Below are 27,311 nucleotides of genomic sequence, written 5' to 3' on the forward strand. Positions count from 1 at the left end.
AACAAGAAATGTGCAGTAGGCCTGTGTGATTAATAGGTTGGAAATGTTAAAATTTCATCATTTAGCAGGAAAATAAACCTAAAAATGAGAATGAAGATGTGATCATCTGGATTCATGCAGTCTCATAATAAAATCCTCCCCTCAATAAAAAGTACTTAAGAAAAATCAGGTCATGAGTCCACCCCCCCCCCATCTAAACAGACAGTCCAAACTCTTTCAGATACAGCCATCAAATAATTCATAAAAACTCACAGACTGTGGTATATAATGTTATTTTTAGCACTATTAACGTGCTTTTAGATACTAGTGGAAAGAGAAGTAGCCTAGTCATTAAGAAGTCTTTCCATACTACTGGATTCTTCAATGCCTTATTATACAGTTTATACACACTAAAAAGCAGATCAGAGATTACAGATAGTAGTGCAAGAATGAACGTGACTGCAATTAGCTGGCAACCTGATGAGAGGAACAGCAGGCTGCCCTGAAAGCAGGAAGAGATGATTTAGAAAAAGCAAGTTTCCCCTGTTAGGTTTTTGTTGTGGACCTCACCTGCTCTGGAAGTAGTTTGCTAGCTCTGACGCTTCATGGTTCAGACTCCTCAGGTGAACGATTAAATTTCCAGAGTTGGTGAACATGGCGCCACATGTTTTGCACTCGTAAATCCGAGGCTTGCGGATAATATGCCGGGAAACCCGCATGTGGTGTTTATATTCCCCGAAGGAAGTGAAAGTGGCACTACATATCTGGCACCGGAAACAGCGTTTACCTTCGTGCTTCAGGCGATGCATCTTGAGCGAGTAAGCTCGGGTGAACTTTTTCCCACAACGGTCACACTGAAATGGTTTAATGCCTGTGGGAAAAGAGGGGGAAATATTTACTTTGTGTAACTGGAGCTCACATTTGGCAATTTCTGTTCAACAGGACAGCAGCTGTGACCAGTCATAGTAAAGTACTGATTTAATAAGGAGACAAACAGGTTATCTTTAAAATGGCAGAAGTGATTAGCATCAAACCTGATATTTCTCTCAATCAGATGAGAAGGAAGTTTTATAATGACCAGGTCCTTATACAGAGAGACAAGGTGGATCCTTATATAGTCCTTCTTCATTATATAACTTAAACCTGCTGTAAGGCTTCTGTGGATTAGAAACCAAGGCAAAGATACTGAGCTGCAGCCAGACTGTTTGGTGCAGCAGAACCTATAAACCACCTTCATTGTCTCCTGATCTTGGACCAATTTGAGCTGGGCTGGTCAGTGCGACACAGCAACCTTTAGATTGCTTTTAGTAGAAAGTCTATAGCCCCACTGAGCAGTTCTGGTAGTAAGGGACTGCCTGGGCATAGGGATAGCCTAGCTTATGCAAGGAGCCTGACAAGAGAGTTGTGGTGTAGGAGTCTATACAGCAGCTCCATGCCACCTAAGGATGCTTGCATCCAGGGGTGATCCTCTGGGGGTCAGGTAAGTAAGCCTTAATGCAGCTTTGCACAGTCAAAGGAACACAAAGCTGCACTAACACAGCTGACGATCTGCCCCTTAGTTTTGTCCTACATCCAATTTAGAAGGCTTGTTACCAACTCTCTCATCATTTACTCACCATGCTCATTTCAGAGTGAATACAAATATTACATGGTACAGCAGCAGTTAATCTGCAATGGAATGCCTATGGCTGAGAGAAACATGCTCTCCCTAAACAATCACATCACTACCAGCACTAATACTATACAAAAGGTTAAACCACAAAAAGTCCTATTAAATGGTCTGACAGAATTCAGGCCAAGAATCTGGACTCTGACTCAATTCACACTATAGTTCAAAAGAAAAAAAAATGTTAAATGGTCTAAATTAAGGCTGTTGTTTCAGTCCAAGCTGTTAACTTTACTTGTCAGTTCCTCTGCTTTCCTCATGTTTAACTGAGCTCCTTTAATTGTGGCTTCCAACATAGTGAAAGCTACAGTTAAGGTTAAACTGAGTCTCTTTATAAACTTGCTTTCACATGCAAAACATTCTAAAATATTGTCCTTTGGGGCTGAAACTTTCCACGCTTGGTCTCTGCCCAAAAGCATTTATTTTCTTGAAAAGTTTGAGGCAAATCTCTTCAGCCCATTTGAGTTGAGAGAAAATACTTCTGGCATTTCCAGATTGGAGGTTTCTGCACACGAGTAACTCAAAAACAGCTAGTAAAAAATATCTGCCAATTTCCCGTGCAAGTCTTACTGACATCTGCCCACTGACAGATCAAGCTGAAATACTTCATGCATGCTTGGTGTATATCTTAAAATTTTAGCAGCCTACTTGGGACAATTTAATAACCAAATATCCACAGGCAGGTTGTCTTGTTAAATGTCAAATGCCAAAAAACTATATTAATGGATCATTATTGGGCTCAATAAGAGTTGCTAGTAAAAACCTGTGCCTTGAGAATCGCGGTTCTTCTGCTCACATAAAATTTATGGCATTTGTGCAAGATGACATGTCAAATATAACTCAGGAGAGAATAAACGTGTTACTGTTCAATTGCAAGTATCCAATTTCTCTTATATCAAAATAACTTTTACAGATTTAAACATTTTATTAGGTAAATGGTGGTTAACTCCACCAACAGTTGTTTACTATATACACTTTATATAACTTATTGTGTATTTCAGCCATAAACATGTTTAAAATATCAAAACTATTACGAATAATCTGATTTCTTAAAAACCATCAGCAAGGATCAACCATTCTGACTGGCGGGCACAAATTCCATTTGGTATACAACTATAAGGGGCATCTTCGAGGCCTGCACTGTAATTGTTAAAAGTATCTCTACATTCACTGGACTATCAAAGACACAGTTATTGCTGATCTAGCAAATCCTAAACCAGGGGTAGGCAAACTACGGCCCATGGGCCGGATCCGGCCCCTCAGGGCTTTGGATCTGGCCCACGGGACTGCGCTTTGTGGCGCCACGGGCCCCGCACCGCTCTCCAGAAGCGGCCGGTACCACTTCCCTGTGGCCCCCGGGTGGGGGTGGGGGGCACAGGGCTCTGTGCATTGCTCTTGCCTCCAGGCATCGCCCCCCTCAGCCCCCCATTGGCAGGGAACAGGGAACCACGCCAATGGGAGCTTCGGGGGAGGTACCTGGAGGCGCAGCAAGGGCAGCGCATGCGGAGCCCTCCGCCTCCCCTCCCCCAGGGGCCGTAGCGCTTCCTGGAGCAGCGCGGGGCTGGGGACAGGGAAGGCATGCAGGGAGCCTGCCCTGGCCCCACTGCGCGCCTCTGCCATCCCGGAGCCTGAAGCCTCCTGCACCCCACCCCACAACTCCCTGCCCTAAGTCCTCTGCCTGCACCTCATACTCCTCCTGCACCCTAACTCCCTGCCCTGAGCCCCCTTGTACATCCCGCACCCCTCCTGCACCCCAACCCCCTGCCCTGAGCCCCCTGCCGCACCCTAACCCCCTTCCCTGAGCCCCCTCATACACCCTGCACCCCTCCCCTGCCTTGAGCCCCTTCCTGCACACCGCACCCCCTTCCATACTCCATACTCCCTCCCGCACCCCAACCCCCTGCCCCGGTCCTGCATACAATTTCCCCACCCAGATGTGGCCCTCGGCCCAAAAAGTTTGCCCACCCCGGTCCTAAACTGTTAAATCTCTGGGTGACAAACAGTAACAACCTCATTAACAGCTCATTCTTTGATCATTTGTTTGAAAGAAAACAAAATGGCTGCAAAGAAATTTGGAGAGAAAGGTTGATTCAAAAGAGGCAGACCTGATACTTAGCTCTTGCTAAATGACACAGATTGCAACCACTTAATATATTAGTCATTTCGATTGCTCCCCTTCACCTATCCCTGCAGAAGTTTCTGAGACACAGGAGGCCATAACTACTAATCTCAGCTACCTGCTTTGGATAAAATGGTTTTGGTCACAGCTTTCTTAGGATTTATGAGTCTTTTCAAGCAACACAGCAGACCAGTCTGACATCCAAGGATGAACTCTACGCCACTTGAGATTGGTATAATAAAAAAAGCCAATGCAGTACAACACTTGCAAAGGATTCATAGGGCTTGTCTACACTAGATACTTGCACTGGCGCAGCTGTACGGATGCAGCTGTGCTGCTGTTGTGCTTCTGGTGAAGACGCTCTAAGCCGATAGGAGAAAGCTCTCCCCTTGGTTTAATAATGCCACCTCCGCAAGAGGCAGCAGCTGTATGGGCGGGAGAAGCTCTCTTGCTGACATAGCGTTGTCTACACTAGCACTTAGGGTGGTAAAACTACACCGCTCAGGGTGTGGATGATTCACACCCCTGAGCAACATAGTTTAACATCTTCATTTTGCCTCAAACCTTTCCATAAAAGCAGGAGCTCCATTACTGTATGAATGTTTTATTCCACTAACTTTAATAAATATATTTTCATCCATACAAAGTTTAATTATTCAGCTAAACTGCTAGACTGTATGTGGGACAAATAGGTACACACACAGCGGTTAATCCCAATTTTCAGAAAAAGTCTCCCCCCTCTGAAAAAGATTGAAGCAAAAAAGTCAGTTTGCACACAGCAGTTCATTTAAAAACAAACAGTTGCAGTACTGAGCATGCTGTAAAACCAGCAAGCATCCTGGATCCATGACCTACTTATTCATGGAAACAGTGAAGTTTCTTACCTGAGTGGATGAGCATGTGCTGTTTTAAGTTCTGAATGCGGGTGAATCGGACCCCACAGGTTGGACACTGAAAAGGTCTATCCGGGCCATTTGGGCTGGGTCTCTCTGTGCTACTGGTAGAAGGGGCAATGTAGAGTTGGTAGGGATACTGAACACTCTCCAACCTGGGGGGAGAAAAAAAAAATCACTGATTTACAAGCAGGCTAGAAAAAAAAATGGAGGTGGCTTGTCCAAAGAAAACCTGACCTGAAGCAAGAAATGACACTGGCCTCTGACCTCAATTTCTTTGGAAACAGTCACTGAACACTAGCTGTACAATGTACTTTGTTTTTCAGAGAACATGTATACATATTGAATACGTGCATTCTTCCAAAAGTACGTAATGAAGTGCAACTGGCAAATGGACCACGAGAAAGAATTTAGTGAGATGGGAAAGCAAATCCATTTTTTTTATTTTTGCCGTTCCCGTGACATTTAAAGGAAACTGAGGCAGGACAGTTTTCATTTTCAGCTCAAATCAGATTCAATAATTAATCAATAATATGATTTACAATTTCAAGTCATTAGCTTGCCCAGCAGGCAGCAAGAAAGTAAGTTGCATTAGTTCATACTGGATGTTTGTTTGATACAGTCTGTTGCGTGACAGGATATGTACCAGTATGTTTAAAAGTTAACTAAACTTGGTTATAATTTTAAGGTCACTAGGTAGCGGATGAAGGAAATATTTTAACTTTCAAAGAAATTAATTACCTGACATTATCTAAGTACCCTCACCTACTCTCTAACTGCAAACTAACTGGGGGGAATATAGCACTGTAATTTGGTCCTCTGGTGTGGTGTTTTCTTCACGGTGGATGGGACACGTTAGTCAACTAGAAACAGCCTTGCCTGTCACTTAAACACAAACATAAGAATGGCCCTATTGACAGTGGCCAGTGCCACACAGCTTCAAGGGAATGAACAGAACATGGCAATTACTGAATTATCTATCCTGTCACCCAATCCAGTTTCTGGCAGTCAGAGGTTTAGGGACACCCACAGCATGGGGTTGCACCCCTGATCATCTTGGCTAAAAGCCATTGATGGATCTATCCTCCATGAACTTATCTAATTCTTTTTTGAACCCAGTTATACATTTGGCCTTCACTACTTCCCCTGGCAACAAGTACCACAGGTTGACTGTGTGTTGTGTGAAATAGTACTTCCTTATGTTAGTTTTAAACCTGTTGCCTATTAGTTTCTTTGAGTGATCCCTGGTTCTTGTGTTACATGAAGGGGTAAACAACATTTCCCTATTCACTTTCTCCACACCATTCCTGATTTTATAGACCCTATCATAGCCCCCTTTCCTAAACCGAACAAAGTCTTTTTAATCTCTCCTCACATAGAAAATGTTCCAAACTCCAATCTGTTACCCTCCTCTGTATCTTTTCCAATTCTAATTCAAATCTTTTTTTGAGATGGGACAACCAGAACTGCACACAGTATTCCAGGTATGGGTATCAAGGATTTATATAGTGGCATCACGATATTTTCTGTTTGATTATACATCCCTTTCGTAATGGTTCCTAACATTTTAGCATTTTTGACTGCAGCTACACAGAGAGTGGATGTTTTCAGAGAACTAGTCACAATGACTCCAAGATCTTTCTTGAATGGTAATAGCTAATTTAAACCTCATCATTTTATATGTATAGTTGGGATTATGTTTTCCTAATATGCATTACTTTGCACATATCAACACTGAATTTCGTTTGCCATTTTGTTGCCCAGTCACCCATTTTTGTGAGATCCCTTTGTAACTCTTTGCAGCCAGCTTTGGACTATCTTCAGTAATTTTGTATCATCTACAAATTTTGCCAGCTCACTGTTTACCCCTTTTTCCAGATCATTTATGAACATGTTGAACAGCAGAGGTCCCTGTACGGTTCCTTGAGGGACCCAGCTATATACTAATCTCCACTGTGAAACTGATCATTTATTCCCACTCTCTCTTTCCTACCTTCTAATCAGTTACTGATCGAAAAAAAGACTTTCCCTCTTATCCCTTGTGACACTGGCAGACTAACCAACCTGTGCAGGACCCATAACAACTTAACAGGATGCATTACAATTTTATCAGGATAATTCACTTGTATGTGAATTTCTAAGAGATGTACTAGACCAGCAATCATTAACCCATTCATTTGTCATAACAGACATCAAAGGTAGATGCTAAGTGTATTTGTCTGTGTTTACCTATATCTTGTTAGAAGTTTATCAATGTAACCAAATTAGCTTTTAGATTCTAAGTCTGTTTTCATGTCTTAAAGAAGAGCAGGAGTACTTGTGGCACCTTAGAGACTAACATTTATTAGAGCATAAGCTTTCGTGGACTACAGCCCACTTCTTCGGATGCATATCTTCTTTTTGCGGATACAGACTAACACGGCTGCTACTCTGATTAACCTTTCATGTCTTAATTACCTTACATTATATATGTGACTGTGTTTAGTTAACCTTAAGATCAAAGATGTGAGACACTGCAGGAAATTGATAATATTACCTACATTGTCTTCAGCTTATCTATTTCTGTTATGATGGAGGGCCAGCTAATTGCATTATGTAAATGACAAGGAGTCTGGTGGCGGCTACCCCCTGATTATGTAAATGAGTGTAACTAGTGCACCTGTGTATGCACAGGAACTAAAAGATTAACTTCAAAACAAAGGTTCACAAACGAGCTGCACTGCCTATTCTTCCCCTGAGGGGGCTTGTCAGCCTACTGGCGAACTATAAAAGTGAAACCTCAGGCCTGATCCTGCATCTCTAGTCTGCCAAGCTTTAAACAGGGAAAGTTTAAGCCATGGGACTGAGATCCTCCAAGTAGCTATTTGGAATACCCTAGAAAATCTAACAGACTTTACATCTAAGCTGCCTTTAGATTCTGACCTATTGGGATAATTCCAAAGAGACTTTTGCAAGCCAGCAAATAGAACATCATTGCTACTATCCTGATCTACGAACACTGAAAATCACTAGTATGTATATTAGGGTGGACAAACTACGGCCCGCGGGCTGGATCTGGCCCATCAGGGCTTTGGATGTGGCCCTTGGGATTGCCACTCCTGTGGCGCCGCGGGCCCCGCGCCGCTCCCAGAAGCAGCCAACACCACGTCCCTGTGCCCCTGGAGCCCTCTACCCCAGAGCTGCTCCAGATAAGTGGCACTGGGCTGGAGCCTGCACCCCAACCCGCTTCCCTGAGCCCCCTCCTGCACCCCACACCCCTGCCCTGAGCCCCCTCCCACACCCCAACCTCGAGTCCCTTCCTGCACACTGCACCCCTCCTACACCCTGGACTCCCTCCCGCAGCCCTACATTCATGGCCCTGCATGCAATTTCCCCACCCAGATGTGGCCCTCGGGCCAAAAAGTTTGCCCACCCCAATGTATAGGATTCCTTAACCATTCCAATAACTCTTCTTTTATTAATAAATCTTTAGTTAATTTACTAAGGATTGGTTGACAGTGTGATATTTGGGTAAGATCTGAAATACATGTTGTCCTGGGGTAAGTGTTTGAGTCTTTGGGATTAGTAAGAACCTCACATATGATGAATTAGGTTTTCAATAACTCTTCACTATATTAACCTGTTTGTCTGGAGGGGAACCAAGGGCTGAAATGCCTAAAGGGGACTGTGTTTGGCTCCTGGTTAACCTGTGTGGTACTGCAGAAGCTCTTTTGTTACTGGCTTGGTAATCTAATTATAGAAAAACCCTCACCAGTTTGGGGGGATTGTCTGCCCTATTTCTTCCAGTCTGCCCTAAGTGTGGCCTTCTCCGTGTGGCCCACCCAGGCACATCCCTTGACTGTTTACTTTGGTGAGGGACCTTGTCAAAGGCTTTCTGAAAGAACAAGTACACTATCTCTACTGGATCCCCCTTCTCCACATGCTTGTTGACAAATGTGATCCAGTTGATAAAAACGGCCTTTTCTATTATCTGTGCTTACCTGAAAATTTCCTTTTTATTACCATGGCTGCTGCAGCCCTCTCACAGCTTAGGGGCAGAACCAGACCTGTCTATCACTGGCAGCAGGGGATTGCCCTGCCACTTGAAGTTCCCTCCAATTGAGACAACTTCCACAACCAGGATAATTTTCCCCCTAATGGAACAAAACCATATAACTAGATGTCAATTTCCATCTCTGTTCCGGAAAATCCACTGGCCTCTAGGGTGGGCTGGATCTGTGGATCTTAAAACTCAAAAAAAGGAAATGTTCAGGTAAGCAGATATATTTTCCTATTCTTCATCATTTGAAAGTTAACAGAGCCATTACAATGGGATTTTCACAGCAGTGGAGGAACTAGGATCAACCCTTAAATGTGGACATCCAATTTAGTGTTCCTTCCCCTGAGCACTAAGACACAGAAGAATACTTCAGCTAAAAAACAGCATTTACTAACAACTGGATTCACCAGTATGCAGAATTTTAGTGAATTTATGCATCAGTGGTCATTTGGCCACCTAGCAGATCTCAATATAGGAGATATGACTTCTCCACCCTGAGACTGCCAGTGCTCCTGAAGTTTGGACTTGATGCTCAAGAGAAGGAAGAATATTTTTTGAATTTACTTTAGGAATGAATGATATGACACAGTTGAGAGGACTACACTTGTCTGAATGAAAAATACAATAGTGGATCTCATCTGAGAAAGCTCCTAGCCAACTTCAAAGCTCATCTGATGGGAGATTACAGATACTGGGAGCTTTACTTTAATGGATAGGAAGTATAATGACACCTCCTACAGGGCTCAATCTGGGTAACGCTCTAAGGAGCAGAATGAGGTTCCAAAGTCATGCTCTACTATGGCCTCACAGAGCTAGAGCAACAGCTGTTGCCTTAAGAAAGTATTTAATGCTGGGATTTGTACAAAATTCCCTTTTCCTGAACATGTTGATAACATTATACTGGAGACATGACCTTTTTACTTGGACACTTATTCACTGACACTAAGGCCCTCCTGGAGGAATTCCAGGCTATATTTCACTTGTTTAACATTGTAGTTAAATTACAGACTTTGCATCAACCAGCAGAATAAGGTCTATTTGTTGAATGATTTTTAGGGTCCATGACAATGAATTCACTTCATTCATGTATCCATTTTAAACCTGTCTGGATTGGGTTTCTCCCCCCCCCCCCTCCCCCTCAGAGGAGGTCTACTATGGAAAAAATCAGACATTGGAAGACTCAATGCTAGGTTAATGAGGCCCGACAGACAGAAAGACAACAGTTTCACTGCCACTCACTCCTTCCTATTTTTTGTATGGTTCTGGGGAGCAGTGGAAAAGGTGGGAAGGCACACAGTAGAGGCATTGCTCAGCTTTGTAAGTCAATTCTGATCTCACATCCCAGTCCCGACATACAGAAAGCCCACAGGGTGCTTTATTGCTGTTTCCAGATGCAAACAGGTGACTCACCAGCCCACCACACTAACTTACAATGAGTAAGAACATTTCTTGATGCAGGGTCCACTTCAATCAAACTTCTGCCATGTGAGCCTTGGTGTTCATCTCCCCTTTGATAGACAGTGCACACAGGGATAGTAAACTTTGCTCTGCCCAGGACCGGAGAAGTTGATTTTTCTATGTGATTGATATGATCATGTTTCCCATGTTTATTTATAAAAAAAACCTATCACATACTTTGACTGTCACAACCCAAACAAGTCTGTGACCCATGAAAGGAACAGTGTTCTGAGGCCTCAATGAATCATTGCGTCAGATCATTGGTGTTGTGTGCTGCTTTTTCTGGGACCTATTCCCTGGGTTGTACTGGACCTGAATGAGCCCTCTCCATTACCCCCCAACTAGCATCAAATGAAGATTGCTCTGCCTGGTTTGCTAATGGGTGGATCCCTTCAAAAAACATCTGATTTAGTACACTCATCTGAGAGAGTAGAGACTATCCAATGAGACCTTGATCTCTGCCAGTGGATGTGATGCAGAGGAGGATAACAAGAATTACTGGATGTTTCTCATGAACTCTTGATCACGGAAGCATTTCTGTGTATAAGAACAGCATGCCCTAGAGAGCTGTATTTTTGTTTCTGTGATACTGCATGCCCTTCCTTTGTTCTTCATCTTCTGCTAAAAATGGTCTGAGGTGAAACCTTGCATCTGATAGTATTTATTCTCATCCCAATCCTATGATTGACTCCCCTGGCACCATATGACTGGGTTCATCATGTAACCAAGATATCTTAGAAAACATATCGCTGTATTTTTTTGCAGCTGACTCCGTACAGAGCCCTGATCAGAAAAATTGTCTAGGAAGAGAAGTGAATTTGTGTCTTCCTTAAAGTCAATATTAATTAATACTGGCATGATCCTGAAAGAGACCCGGATTTGACCACTTGTCAAATCAAATGGTAATACAAGTTGAGAAAATAAAAAGCTGCCATCTGCATGCAAGAGGGGAAAATTGTCTATGTGATGGTGAAATGGGAAAGATAAGCATCCTTAAGGAACTTATGCCCTGGTCTGTTTGTTCCCGATTGCATGAGGCTAGAAAATAGGATGGGGAAAGGGTTGTAGTGCTCTGAACTGAATTAAACTATGGATGGTTTCATTCACATCCTGGCATTTCCATAGGTGGCTTGAGATTCAGAGTGGACAAAGCTGGTCATGAGATTCTTGCCTTAAAATACTTCTGGTGGACAATGTCCAGTGACCTCATTTTAACTAAAGCGGTCGGTAGCCATTCGCTCCCAAACTGAAGGGCCCAGAAACCAAACAGATCTAAATCCAGATAGGCCTGGTTTGGGAGTCATGCATATAGTTCTGAGGCAACTGAGGGCAGCTAATGACCTTGCCTCAGTTGCCTGCTCTTGTTCTAGCTACCACTTGCAGTATTTTCTCCTGCTGTACTTCAGGGACTACTCCAATTTGCCTTATGACCCATAACAAAGGCTAAGATTTTGTGTCTCATATTTTTAGTAAAAAAAACAGACAGGTCACGGGCAATAAAGAAAAATTCACAGAAGTCCATGACCTATCCATGACTTTTATTAAAAATATGCCTGACAAAATGGGGAACTGAGGGTCCCCACACCACCTGGCTGGGAGCTGCAGGGCATCCCCGCGGCCTTTGGCTCCCAGCTGCAGGGCACCCCACCGGCCCTGAGCTCCCAGGGCGCCCTGGCCGGCCGCAACAGCTCTGAGCTCTTCTGCCCAAGGTGGCTGGGAGCTTAGGGCCCCAGAGTTCCCAGCCACCAAGGGTGATGGAGTGACCCTGCAACTCCCAGGTGCTGAAGGCTCAAGTCACAGAGGACTCTGGAAGTCATTGAATCTGTTACTTCTGTGACAAAATCATAGCCCTACCCATAACATTTAGGTCAGTGGTTCTCAACCCGCGGTCCATGGGCTGCATGCAGCCCAATCAGCACACAGCTACGGCTCATGTGACACCCTCAGGGCCATAAAGGTAGTATATATATTGTGTGGATGCAGCCCACGTAACACATATAGAGCTGCATATACGACCCACAATGGCAAATAAGTTGAGAACCACTGCTTTAGGTGCATGCTGCACTCCATGGAGGCGTTCAGAGGGAACAGCGCTGATTTTGTTTATTTCCCCTTTGGAAATTTGTTCCTATAATCTTGCTTTGAGGAGAGACTGGGCTCAGATTGCTCCTAAACTGTTTCAAGTGGCTAGCAATCTCTGTGTCCTGAAAGAGGCTGGGTTTGTCACCTCTCCTTCCCCACAAAGACATGGCATGAAGTTCAAGAATGAACTCCCCAGAAACTCTACCTGTCTCTAGCACAAGGGATTGACCTGGGCCTGATAGGTCTGCATTTCTCCTGGAGGGCCCAGCCTGGGATATCAGCAGGGAACACTACGCCTGTTATGGAGGTGGCAGCAGCTTTGGTAGAGTCCATGCTGTGTCCACTGTCCTCTAACCATGGCCTCAGAGAACGTGAGGGGGAGAAGGCAGCTGAACTTTGCAGCTGGAGTTATGGCTGCTGCTGCAGGCTGTATGGTGCATTGCCCTTTAAGTAATGTTCCACTCACAAAGCCGAAGGAGGGGGAGCTATTTGTCCCTGGAGCCAGTTTTTCCAACCTCGTTTGGCTACTTTCCTGCCGGGGGAAAGGGGTCTGGGGTGACCCCGCCTGGACTGCACTGGAGGAAGACTGCATTCTGCCCACAGAGTCAGACGAGCTCATCAAGGAGATACTTGAAGAGGGGAGAAAGCAGGAGACATGCACCTTTCCTTTTGCCTCTGGCTTTTTTTTTTTTTTTTTTGACCTAACACTTCCTGAAGCCTGCAGGAGCACCAGCTGCTGCAAATGCCTCAGAAGGCAAAGCAGAGCTGAGGGGACAGTCTCCCTGAAAGGCAAACGCCACTCTGAGATAACTGGTAATCAGACAATATTTTATTGAATTAAAATAGTAAGAAATCTGAAATAGGGTTTGGAATTTCCCCCAGAAAGCTCTGCAGCAAGGCAGGCTTGGGTGAGCCATCTGCTTGTCTCTGGGGAGGCAGATAAAACTGGAGGGCATTTCAGGAAGCAGGGCATTTTCTAACTCCCAATGACTGACAGGTCGGTTTCTTCCCCACGCTGCAAGCTGGCTGAAGTACCCATGCTCATGGATCTGTGGACCTTAGCACAAGGAAGAAATGTAAAACCAAAAATCAAAAGGAAAAACCTTTTCCCCCCCTTCCTTGCATTCTATACACTCACTTATTTAAATACTTGGAAGCTGTGAGCAATTCCTGTTACATCAGATATAATGGGGAAAATCTAAACTAAAAACAAACATTTTTGGACGCTTTGTAACATACATTAAAAAGCTTCATTTTAAATAAGAAATATTTTGTAATTTTTAAAAATTAAATAAAAGCACAGAAAACATTCCAATCAGCCCAGATCAAGAAACAAGAACTGTTAATTATAATTCATGTTATAACGTCCAGATATCACATTCTATAAGCAACTGATCTGCTTTTGACATTCTGCAAATGGACTGGAATGCACATTCAGCTACGCAAAACTAAATCCTGACAAATATGAACACTAAAACATCGTGTTTGTCCCAAGAATGCCCCCCACTTGTGGAGATGGACAAGCCATTTGAACAAACATTCTCATTAGACTTTCCAAACATCATATATTTCAGTACTGGCAATTTGCGTCAACTTAATTTAACAGTAGCTAATAAACTAGACTAAACATTTAACCAGTCTACTACATATCCATATTATGGAAATTTACAATCTAATAATGTTCAACAGAAGAAAGAATTCTACAGAAATCAGTTCAATGAGAAAAGTTCAAATACATAAAATATTCATGTGTCTACTTCAAGTCATGTATCATCTGACCTGCTTTTGAAACAAGGAGGCTATTTAATCGTATTAGACAATTAACACCGAATGAAGATATTTTACCAGAAAAAATATTTATAATATGATTTTTGCATGGAGAACATATTTAGATTAGAATACAAAGACTAGCCTAACAGAAGAGCAGCACACGCATAGTCAACTAAGTGTTTCAAGGTGCAAGTCTACTATGTCTGTCTAAAACTTGATTCTGAGTTTCAAGAATCTATCAAGGAATTTCCAACTGAGGTTTAAACTAATGATCCATATGGAAAAAACCCAATGAGCAAAGTTTTTGTATCCATATCTGCTAACCAAGTGTTTTTAGTGCTTTGTTCAGTAACAGAAGCTCTACTGAGTGTTAGAAGAACACAAAGTTCTCATGCTTATTTCAGATAGGAAAAAATCCTGTTGCTCCCAGGAGCCTGGAGTAAGTTCAAGCTATATTTGGGGTATAATGTTTCTCGAGTGAGCCTAGGGCATAATGGATAATGCTATCTGTAGGAGGAAGCATTTAGATTTATTTTTTTTTTTTTAAACAGAAGGTGACTAAGAGTTACAGGCTTTATTGTACTCTGAACACATAAGGAATCAGCATCCAACCCACTTCTAAAGTGTCTATTCTAAATGCTGCACAATGAATTAAAAATAGTGACCTGCCCAGGAGGCCAGTTTACTGTCCTCCAGACAAAATCAGAGCCCCTTATATATACATATACATGCACTGAGAGAGAAAGAGAGGGAGAGTGTAAGAGCACGATTGTTTGTTTGTTTGTTTTTTAAACTACAATTTGTTTTTTCCTCAGAGAGAAGAGTAGGAGAGCAGCTAAAGATTTTTCTGTTGATTGTGTACTACTGAGCTGAGCAGATCTGAATGTTGGTAATGGTAATAAAGTCTGTTCTAGAGTGAGAATAAAGTTTTGGGGTACATAACTCTAATATAGTGGGAAGACCTTTTTAAGAGTGAGCTTCCTGGGACTAGGAAACTCTGCCGTAAATATTTAGCCAATTTATGGGGTAGGGCCTGTAACTGCATATGAACTTATAAATCATTTGGTTTAGAAACTCCAAAGTCCCAAAGTGCAGAATTCTGTTCTTAATAAATGCACACAGCTAGCAGCTTCTTCAGTACTGAGTAAATAGTACACAAATCCTGCTGGATTTAACTGATGGTTCTACAAATCTGTGTTTGGGAATTTTTCGAGCATGGGCTTAAGATGGGGCATAAATTCCTATTTCTCCTTTACATGTAAATTTCATAATGTGTTAGTTTTATGCCCTTTGAATTTTCTATTAAGTTTTTGATTAATTTCTTTTCGTATGATTTTTTAATAGGAGGTGTCGGAATTTGATCCATGGCTGAAATCTGTCTGTGGCAGTTTGGTTTTTTTGTTGTTGACTAGTATCTTTTTAAAAACCGGGATAGAGATGAACTTGGGAGTAGATTTGGTACAACGGGTAGTTTTTAAAAGGATATTTAGGGTTATTTTAACTATTAGTCATAGTTATAAGAACTACGTTGTTATTATAACTAAGTTTACACACCAAAGTGTGTAAAATCTTCTCAATCATACACTAAATCTTTTGCCAGCAGCTACATTCTTTTTTCACATGCAACTCTACAATGGAGAAAGTTAAATGTATCAGCAGCCAACAGAGATTTTGTGTGCTAGAAAAGTGCAGCTGCTGGCTGATGATGTTTTCTCTATCAGACACTGCAACTATGTCAGAGCTCCTGGAGCAGCCCTCATAGGGTCCATACCTCTTGCCCAAGACCAACTCCCTTGATTAAACATTTAAACACTAGGAAATTAATACACTAAAAGCTTCACTGGGAAACAATGTGGCTCCATACATACCACACGTGACAAAAACTACAAAAGTTAGGAAATAAAAAGTTACGCTACCCAACAGCGCATATCCCATACTCCACCCACAAGCACATACCTTCCTTTCAACATAACTACCATACACGTCAGTCCATGCTCCCATAACCTTAATTCTATATACCTAGGGATGCCAGCCTTCCATCACTCACTTTCACAAACTACCCGCTCCCAGCACAGCAAACTACTATGTTAAACATCTATAATGAATAGTGATGAAACAGGGTATTTTGGTAAAGGTATATTAAGAACAACAGATTGAGGGAACAGAGTTACGGTTGAGGTATGTGTGATGTACAGTAGTTGTAGTAGCTGTCTCTCTCTCTCTGGGTGGAGGAGAAGATATGTACTGTTATGTGGATTAATTTTTCATTTCCTTGTTTGTGTCAGCTATACACTGTATGCATCAACCTTAATTGTTTCACAATGAAGTCCATATATAAATATAGACTAGTGTGAATACCCAGCACAGGAATAAGCTCATCCCTTTCCTCTTCAGTTTAAGTTGGAAACTTCGCAAAAGGAACCAGTGCAACTGCTAAGCAAACAGACTTTCATCACCTCTGCTCTCTTAAAAGTATTTGATCCTTCAGGCACTGATTGTACTTTGTTCAACACAAAGTATATGTATGAGCAGCTAACCTTTCTCCGAGCAGGGCTGGGGCAAGTTAATTATAGCATACCACTCACTCACTACAGAACAGTTTGCACACTATGTTGGTACATACCGATCATCATCATCTGCATGAGCATTAGTGCCAGAGGTACTCTGGAGAGTGGGTAATCCCTCAGTAACCCCTTCATCTATTGAACCTGGGGAAGAAAAAAGGAACATCAATTTGCAATTTAATGCAAGTAAAAGTGCTCAAAAGCTGGGTAACTACATGTAAAAGCTCTCTTCTAAGAGTCTCCTGCAGACACTGTTTACTGGTTGGAGGCACACTAAAAGTGCCAGAGCTCCTTCAAAACCAGCAGCATCTAGACCTCAGGATTCTTCCCCACTTTATCAAGAACTCAGCAGAGGGAGGAGCAATTTTAATATATGGTCAAATATTCAGTGTGCCTACAAAATGAGAGGATAAATTAAAAGACTAATAAAATTGTGTTAAAATGCAGTAAAGGTCGTCAATAAATGTTGTATTTTTTTCTCCTACACTAATACTTCTAAGCCAGAAAATGCTAATTTCAAGTAAAACTACTATGCTCCTCAAGATTTTTCAAAATGTTAAGGTATACTGAGCAATTTAATCCTGCTGCTGTCTTGGATCTTTATTTCCCATACCTTATGCATCCTCTATACATAAGGATATTTAATAAAAGAATGCCAATTCCAGGTTCTTGGTGCCCTTGGCAGATGAAAAATGCAATCCAAAGGAGACTAAGCAGTAGTATACCCACCACTTATTACTGCAAGAGAGATGCTAGTCTGCATAATGGTTCATTAGGACACAAAATGTCTTGGGAAATATAGCTGAACTGAGCTTTGGAAACAGATCTAGTATAATTTCAGCACTAAATCAAACCTTGATATCCTTAGTTTGTTTACTCAGTCATTGTTCAGACAAGTCTCCTTTGATTCAATGAGAGTTTTGCTTGAGTGAGGACCGGGTAAACTAAGTAACAGCATCAAGATCAGGGTGGATAAAAATCAATGTTTGTTTTTTTTAAAAATAGTTTGTTTGTTTTTCCACTTTAAATTGGATTTTTTTGATAAAATGCTTTTTGAGGAAAAAACCTATCTAAAGGTAGTTTTAATTAAGATATATTATAGCTCAAAGATATCTCATCATGGAATAGGGATTATAAATTCTAATTCTATAGTACGAGACAATATATTCATGTAATGTTTAAGAACAGTTTTGCAAATGAGTTCCAATAGCTCACGGATTAGGGACCCAATTTTACGGGGTTCCAGGGCTTCTGTATAGATTATATAGGTTAATCTTTCTATCTACCCAATGGGACTCAGTGCTCAGTCTAGAAGATACCATCAGAGATGCTTAGTTTCACAGTTTGAGAACTGTGGATTTCTGTCTCCAGAGATAACATGCTTGTTAACAGCAAAAACGGTGGTTGTTTTTTTTTAAGTTTTTTTTTTTTAAATATTTCATTTAACTATTTTAATTAAAAACATTTTTAACATAAACAAACCTGATTTTAAAAAACTTGACTGTTTAAATTTAAAAAATTTATATGCTTGTTTTGTTAAAATATTATGTTTGCTGTTGAAGAAAAAAAATCCAGAATACATAACGTCGTTGTTTTAGTTAAATAAAACAATTTAAATGTCTGTTGGGTGATGTTCTCCTACTAATATAGCATGGCAAGAAAATCCTCCAAATATTAATGATTAATGTGTTGAATTGGAGATAGTTCACCTACCAATGACTTCATAGATATCTGCTTCAATTACCTTTGGTAAATGAAATAACCAAGCAATCATTCAATTTCTGATATAGCTGTAAAACTAGTCTGAAAAGTTTTCAAAATAAATCACTTTAAAAATGTATAGTGTGTACCTTCTAAAAATGAAACCTACATCAATCTCTGAGTTTTGAAGATTATGTATTAAGGTTATAACCATCATCAAGAATGCACTTTTATGTAGAAATCCATGATTAAATTAATTCTTCCTGACTAGTGATTTAAATCAATTTGATTTAAATCAAATCCACTTTGATCAAGATTTGACCGCATTTCACTCTAACAGAAAGGGGATAAGGAAACTGATCAGATCTTGGTGTCAATTTAATTCCAAGAAATATAAAGCAGTAGAAAAAACATCCTCTCTGCTGGAAAACATCCTCCTGTTTGGTAATGTGGTACAACTAGAATGCTCCACACTGTAGCTTCTGTAGGCTGAGAGCACTGCACACACAGGGGGGGTCACTTGCATTCCTCCATCATCTCCAACCCTGCCAGCTCCGTGTGTGCCATCCTCCCATCCCCTTCTATTTCATAGACTCCCTGCACTCCCCCATGCCAGGAACTCTGTGTGCTCTCCCCGTGCCACCTCAATTCCCTCTTTCTTCATATACCACAATCTGTGGGCCCTCAACTGCTCCTGTGCCAGAGGCAGTATGCCCATCCACAGGTGCCCAGCTCCCTCCCTCCCCTGCGCCTCCTGCCCGTGGGCAGCCCCACTGATCAACTCTCTCCCAGTGCGTCCTGCCCACTGCATGCAGGGGACAGGGCATGCTTGGGGGAAGGGGCAGAATGGGGCGGGGAAGAGGCAGGGTGGGGCCATGGGGGAAGGGGACGGAGGTGGAGCGGGGGCAGGGGTTTGGGAGAAGGGGTGGAGTTGGGGCAGGGCCTAGGGCTGAGCAGGGATTGACCATGTCTGGGTAAAATTAGAAACCGGTGCCTGTGTATCCACCCCATTCCAGAATCTCCTTTTTAATCCCCCATGCCAGGAGCTCTGCATGCCTCCTCCATTTCCTCCTTCCCACCATTCTCATTTATTTTCTGTCTGGGAATTAAGTCACACAGGGTATGTCTACACAGCAAAGAAAAACCCATGACTGGCTCGTGTCAGCCAACTTGGGGGTCACAGGGCTCTTTCATTGCTGTGTAGACTTCCAAGCTCTGGGACCCTCCCACTCTGCAGGGTTCTAGAGCCCAGGCTCCAGCCTGAGCCTGGAACACCCAGCAACAAAACAGCCCCGCAGCCCAAGCCCCGTGAACCTGAGTCAGCTACCAGGGGACATGTGATCAATTGTATGAACATAGCGGTGACAGGAGACTATACTGATATATCAGTGAGAAATATAAACTGCAACATATAAAAAAAGGCAATGAAACTAAGGGTCATGAAAAGGAAAAAAATACCCACTGAAAAGAGTTTTACCCACTATATTTATCATATTCAAGCAGCCTGAAAGACAACTAACTATGCTGCTTCCTTTTGATCGGGATCCAGTGTGATCGGTGTAGAAAAAGTAGACATACCGCTAGGGTGTCAGCTTTTAAGATGAAGGGAGACCATGGGCAGAACTGAGATGAGGGTACTGTTGCGCAGGAAGGTGTTAATGGCTGCCATCAACCAGCTCTGATCTATAGTCAATTACAGATCTGGTTGATGTGAGTGCTCACCAGATGCTTTTTGGTGGAGAGGGAAGGGGGGTGGCAGACAGCTCTACACGTCCCTTTCAGATTTTCCAATTTCAGCAAAAATAAATCAGGTTCTGAAGTTCTGGAATTGTTCGATGTAGTACTCCAAAGTTATTGTTACAGACACAAAGACGTCATCAGGCTGACTGTAAGAGCTTGCTTCATTCAGTACTAGTGTCCAGAGCAATCCTGTGCAAACCTCTTAAGCATAACTGACCTGCTGAAACTTTTGGTTATGCACATCTTAAATCCTGTATTCCCATTTAGCTTGGTCCTACAGCTTTGGATATCTTAAGAGAGTGCCATATATCTAACCAGCTCATAGTGCAATCACATACGGTCTGTTACATAACTTAGCTCCATTATGTTTTTAAAGTATCTCAAGTTACAGGTTTCTTAAAGTCCATACAAGAACCAACTTGATTTCATTAAGATTAAGTTTTCTACAGCCTGTAGCTAAAGCAACAGGATTTACATCCATCCTTCAACAAGAGGTCAACTAGCTGTTAGATTTGTATCTATGGCTATGTCTACACTACCATTTACGTCGGTATACTTTGTCATTCAGGGATGTGAAAAAACACATCCCGAGCAACGTAAGCTAAACCGACATAACTGCCAGTGTGGACAGCGCTATATTGGTGGGAGAGTGTCTCCTGCTGACATAGCTACCGCCACTCGTCGGGGTGGATTAATATGTTGATAGGAGAGCTCACTCCCGTCAGCACAGAGTAGCTACACAGGAGATCTTACAGCAGCTGCGTCGCTGTAAGCTCTCTAATGTAGACATAGCCTTAGGTAAGCCACACAGTATATGGCCAAGGACCTGAATACCTGAGACACTGCCTCTTTTCCTCAGCCATACTACCTCGGTGAAGACAGATCAATATTCCAGATATATAAGTGAGCTGCTGAAGAGTCCCTTGAATTTTAATTTCACCCTTTCTCCTCCCTCCCATCATGCAAAACAGTCTGAATTTGTTGAACTTTAGGGCACTCTGTAATGCCTGCATATGGTGACATTTGGGGTTTCATTGAGGACGGTATTGGGATTTAATGGGAGTGAAGAAAGTTGATGGCTAAATTCCAACAGACTTCAATGGGAAAAGACCCACTGTCAGTATGCGCTGAAATACAACACTAGAAAAACAATACTATTGGGACTTCAGATGAGATTGTCAGACCAAAGATACAAATGGAAAGAGAAGAGATACAATGTGATATGGAGACAGGAGAGGGGGGAAAATGTTTATTCCAAAAGGAAGAGTGCTAGAATAGAAAATAGAAAAGCCATTAAGATGTCAGGAGTCACAAGGAAGGCCCATATTTCCCAACTGAAAGAAAAGTTAGGGATCCAAAATATAATGATCCCATATTTTGGGGTTACTGATGGAAGACTCACCTTTGATAAGTTTCTGAAAACAACATTATGAATATCAAATTTAAAACTGTGGTTCAGTGTGACTTAAAATAAGCTGAGTATTGTTGGGTACGCAAGATCAGACGTAATACAACGTGTAAAAATAAAAAATTGAATTCTATATTGATTTTATCCTTCATGATATTGCCAACTAATAAAATCTAGTCCAAAAAAAGTTCATTTGCTGCTAGAATTTTTATTGTGTACTTATCTCTCTGATGGGGCTGATGTCAAAGAGTTATGAAAATATCTTCTCAAACGTAACTAGTGTTGCTACCAGAATGACATAATATATTTATAAAGGCTCTCCTGCTTGTCTTTCTCCAGTATTATAAAGTGCTCTTATGCACTGTTTAAGTGATACTACATATAACAAACTGCAAATGAGCAATTCTTGCAATTGCCCAAGTAGCGAATGAAAGCTCTTTACAATACAAGAAAAACAGGCAGGGAAGCTTTTATAAATGCATTATAAAGCACTGAGATAAGTACATGTAATTTTAAAAGGGTAATGTGTGTGTTCAGGAAAGAGAATGTTGTGTTTTAACATACCTCCTTGCCCCCAACAGTTATTGCTGTACTGGATCGTCCCTAATGTTGTGATAGTGTGCAAGGCAATACCTCTTTAGAAAACAAAGGATGTTTATAATGTGGCCTGTGCTGCAACTGTGCTTTATCATACCTTTGATGCAGTGCAAACCTTCTAAAACAAGGGTAGGCAACCTATGGCACACGTGCCGAAGGCGACATGCGAGCTGATTTTCAGTGGCACTCACACTGCCTGGGTCCCGGCCTCCGGTCCGGGGGCCTCTGCATTTTAATTTAATTTTAAATGAAGCTTCTTAAACATTTTAAAAACCGTATTTACTTTATATACAACGATAGTTTAGTTATAGATTATAGACTTATAGAAAGAGACCTTCTAAAAACGTTAAAATGTATTATCGGCACGCGAAACCTTAAATCAGAGTGAATAAATGAAGACTCGGCACACCACTTCTGAAAGGTTGCTGACCCCTGTTCTAAAACAAGGAATTTGCACTGCTTTAGAATACAGCAAAATAGGAATATAATCTATAATCATGGTATAATAGTGTTGTGCAAACAATGCTAAATGTAAATTCAAACACATTGATACCTTAAGGGCCCTTTATGCCAAACAGCAAAGGGAAGACAACACACTGTGTCAAAATATTTAGCCAAACGGTTTTGGTAAGGTATCACATAAAAAACTGGTGACATGCTGGTCATATTGTGTGATCTATGTACAGGTTGTATATAAGGAATTATATATATGTGCTGGAAATATGTTCTGGAGGCAAGCCTGCCTTAGACAAAGGAATGTGGATTTACCTCTCTGCTGCGAGATGTCTCTGGGGAACCTGAATTCACTCTATTACCTGCAAGGTAAGGACTGGCAGCATCTCAGGAGTTTGCTGGTGAGGCAAACAGATTAGTGCAGCAGGGAACTGTCTCTTAATCTAAACTCCAGGAAAACTCTCTCTTGCTAATGCAGAGGTAAGAGTGGCTTACAGCTCTAGGTGCCCCGAGGAAAGCATCACCCATGCATCATTCAAGCACACAGAATGGGATTCAATTATGTTGACCTCGGGCCAACTTTTTTGTATCTGCAGCCATGAAGGTGCAGCAGCATGCTATACTGAACTATCCTCAAAGCGTACAGACATTTGATTTTAGACTTTAGAGCATTTGGTTAAAATGATGGTCACTAATGCAGTTCACAAAAACATAGCACAAGACCCCAAACCCTCTTCTTGTGCTGTAAATATGGTTAGGGAACATGCCCTTAGTGGCAATAGACCCAGAAGGGCAGAGTTCAAAGGGTAAGCCTTCCAGAAACTGTTGTGCAGCTTCAGCACTAGAAGGTGACATTTTCAAAGCTGCTTCTCAGTAGATGTTATTCCACAGTGAAGGATTCTGGCTAGGTCAATCTTTGGCAAAAGGAACACAGTCACATACATTACCAGGGCCTGATCACTAGCGTACCTTCAGTGCATTTGTTCAATTCTAGGACTTTCTTAGAAAAGGAACATTTAGGCCACTCACCGAAGTCTCTCTCTTTACGATCTAGTGCTGGGCTCACTCTTATATTTCCATTCCTCCCATTCTTCTATGGTTAAAGATTACTTTTTTTATGTTGACATGTATTTTTATACACTGCTATTTTTTGAGTGGCTTAGAACAGATATCTAATGTACCTTTCCTCTGCCATTTTCTACACAGATCACACTGGATCCTGATCCAAAGGGAAGCAGCATAGTTAGTTGTCTGTCAGGCTGCTTGAATATGATAAATACAGTGGGTAAAACTCTTTTCAGTGGGTATGTTATTTTCCTTTTCCTGTCCCTTAGTTTCACTGTCTTTTTTCGTATGTTGCAGTTTATATTTCTCACGGATATATCAATATAGTATGACTTCACACAACTATCACATGTCCTTGGCAACTTCTTTTCTAAGGTATTGCTACAATGTGTTAAGGACTGGGTCAAATTGCACCAGTTCAGTGAACCAGTCTTTTTTTTCCTGGAGGCTGTTGGAACACAAACTCTACTCTCCCTGTAGTTTATAAAATTACACACATTTTTGATAAATTAAAGAAACTATCAGTATTTACTCTGATAGTTTACTCACAAGTTGTGGCTACTACTCAAAGGGGATTCACAAAAGCCATGTCTGTAAAACTCCAGTAAGTAAAGCAGTTTAGATTGGGCATAAACACTACCAATGTAGAATGCTACCATATGAGCTATACAAAATAATGACATACAAAAAATAGCAATATACAAAGTGTTGAAGTAGGTACTAACATGACAAAGTTCCTGCTTCTTTAAAGCAATTGTGCAATAGAAATAGCACGCTTACAGTGGCCAGATATTGCCTCATTGAAAGGGTCAGAGATCAGCTACCTACTACTCCCTCATGAAGGCAGAGTGACAAAACTCTGAGGTAGAGTTAGCGTACAAGACTATATTTATAATTTGATTAATTGAAACAGCATTTGGCATGATATTAGCTGAATGAAGTCGACCAAACAGTTCTCAAATAAACCAGATTTTACTGAAATAACCCTTCAATAAATAGGCTTTGTAAATACAAAGGCAAATAGATAATCTGTGCAAAATTCTGGCAACCAAATTAGAAATATTGCAAACTGTGTTCAGACTTACTGAAAGCCATTTGTAAGCGTCTTTTCTATGCAAAGAGAAAACCGGATGGTTATAGTGATGTCCTCTAAACCTTTCCAGAGGACTGATTTATCTTGCGTGCCACAAATTTCACCTCACTTAAAAACTACTTGCTTACAAAAATCAGACATAAAAAAATACAAAAATGTCACTGCACACTATTACTGAAAAATTGCTTACTTTCTCATTTTGTCTGTATGAAATTTTAGTTTGTACTGACTTCGTTTGTGTTTTTGTAGCCTGTTGTAAAACTAGGCAAATATCTAGATGAATTGATGTACCCCTTGGAAGACCTCTGCATACTCCCAGGGGTACACGCACTCCCGGGTGAGAATCACTGCTCTAAATATTAGCTATTAATAGATAACAGCTCACTAGAGGAACCCAAAAAAGGCTACAAATTGTCATCTGGGAAAAATGTTAGTCTCAGCATTTGGCAGAATAAGAGCTGCAATTTGTGATTAAATCCTTTTGAAACGGAAAGGTTCTATATATTATGACTTCACTATTTTGTTTTTGTCTGGGATACTAATTTGATAGCTTTCCACCATTTATTCTGCAAAATATGTTCTTAACTTTTATTATAAAAGCTCTCTACTATCATTGTACCTACACTGATAAAAGGCTTGATTTTGGAGATTCCGTAACTGTAAAGGGAGTTAAAGGTATGCACCAATCTTTCCAAAATGGTACTCTGTGAATGGACTGTGGTCAAACCATTTGGCACTATTAAGAAAATAATTATTAACAAACTGTTAAAATCACTGCATTGCATTTCATAAGTTAGAATAACAAAATACAGTTTCACCAATCTTTTGTGACCTAATTAAAAATTCAAGCAGACTTTCTTAAATAAAATCACAAGTGCATGTACGTATACATATATAAAATAGTAGAAGTGGCTGTACCTATAGAGGAAGACTGTGGGCTGATCAGGAGATCTTCCTGAACTTGCTCACTTCCTGGGACTGTCTGCTGATCACTCAGAGAACTCTGGGATGCACTCACAGGCTGTGATACTTCCTCATGAACCTCCTCATCACTTAACCTTTCCACTTTGACACGCACATCTTCTTCAATCACAAGAGGTGAACTGGCTTTTGTGCTCTCACATGTCACATAATCAGTAATTCTTCTGGCTGCCTCAGATGGCCCAGGGAGTTCTAAAGTCCTAGAATTCTCTACCTGTTTCACCTTCTCAGACTGAAGCCTTCGATCAATTCCAAAAGGAAAAGTCCAAGGAAAAGCTAAGGAAGAGTCTACTGGCTGATTTCTGGACTCTGCGTAGGAAGCTGAAGGATTGAGCACTTGGGGGGAGTTCGTTTGTGTGTTACACTTAAGTGGACTTTCAGGAGACATGACAATGTAGCTTTTGCGCTTTCTTCGGGACTCTCGACAAACAGGAATGGCTCTTTCCACCACACTGCATTCGGAGGAAACCGGAGAAAGGCTGCCATCTCGAGAAGTAAAGTTGCAGTTTGCACTGTTTTCTTGTCCTGCATCTAGCACCTTGTCTTGCTGGCTGTTGGGCGTATTCCATAAAATACTCGACTTCATGAATTCTGAGCATGTACTAGCAACACTGAACATTTGCATGTAGCTGGCTGCAGCCAACACATCAATAATATTTTCTGTGTTGATAGACAGTGTGGCTGTGTAAGCATACTCCAGAAGGGGTATGAAGCCAGTCACTGTCACATGATGCAAGTCTAATACACTCTTGCCGTCATCTTCTGCTTGGCCAACTAGTTTGGAGCGGAAGAAGTCGCTGCAGGCTGCCAAGACCACCTTGTGTGCCCTGAAGATTTTGTCCTGTACGCGAATGGTGATGTCGCAGAAATGTCCATCGTTGCGAAGCATGTTAAGTTTTCCAAGCATCTCCTGGCTGTGAGCAGGGGAATTATGAGTAAATGTTTTTACACCCATTTTTTCCACTTTTGCTGATGCTCTTTCACCATGCAAGTGGTCACAAGTGTCCTAAAAGATAGACAAAAAACATTATCTTTTGTAATTTTTATAAAGATATTCTATACTACAAATTTCTACACTGAGAATTAAAGATTAGTGACTTCGTATTTGCAGAGACTAACATGAAAGAGAATTGTCCTTTACACTAAAGTCCAGGACATTAGACCTTTTAGAATCCAGACTGTCCCATGGGCCAGAAAAAATTATGAGAGATTATATTAAGTTTACTCTACGACAATGCACTGAGTTATTAATATTTTGTAATAATGTAAATGAAATGTGGAAGTCAGATTATCTGAACTCAGCCAATAATATCACTTTCCAGATCTCTGCTGTTACCTGCTCAAAGAAATTACCCTGATCAGAGTTTGGTAACAAGGACACTTATCACCTTTTGAGATGGGAAATATATGCTTTTAAACTAGTATGCGTGTGTCTTAAACCTGTATTTTTGTTTTCTGGAATCAATAATCTATTGCTTAGTTATTAGTCTTCAGGGGCTTTGTGAAATGGTTCTGTAAACTGAAGACCCTGACATTAGTTTGGGCTGGGATGCAAATGTGTAGAATCAAACAAACAAACTTCTCAGTGAAGGTTCTAAATAAGAAAGCCTTATAGAGTCCACTGTATGAATTTTCAGAAGACAGAGTTTGAGCTAGCAAACACAGAACAGTTTTTAACAATAGCTAAGCCGTGCTGCTGGTAG

General features: G+C 41.3%; 1 protein-coding gene across 4 annotated transcripts in view; it reads right to left on the reverse strand.

Moving 5' to 3' along the window:
* Positions 1 to 27,311, reverse strand: part of ZBTB44 (zinc finger and BTB domain containing 44) — a 62,062-nt gene that overhangs the window by 3,930 nt on the left and 30,821 nt on the right. For 3 of the 4 annotated variants that reach the window (XM_034754396.1, XM_034754393.1, XM_034754395.1), the window contains 4 exons: positions 25,546 to 26,614; positions 16,630 to 16,714; positions 4,649 to 4,812; positions 550 to 850 (listed from right to left, as the gene is read on the reverse strand). In XM_034754396.1, coding sequence (XP_034610287.1) covers positions 550 to 850; positions 4,649 to 4,812; positions 16,630 to 16,714; positions 25,546 to 26,563 — 1,568 coding nt within the window. In that variant the 5' untranslated portion in view covers positions 26,564 to 26,614. The remainder of the gene's footprint in view (positions 1 to 549; positions 851 to 4,648; positions 4,813 to 16,629; positions 16,715 to 25,545; positions 26,615 to 27,311) is intronic. The other variant, XM_034754397.1, reaches the window with a different exon arrangement.

This window comes from Trachemys scripta, chromosome 21 (assembly GCF_013100865.1).
Source record: "Trachemys scripta elegans isolate TJP31775 chromosome 21, CAS_Tse_1.0, whole genome shotgun sequence".
Lineage (NCBI taxonomy): Eukaryota > Metazoa > Chordata > Testudines > Emydidae > Trachemys > Trachemys scripta.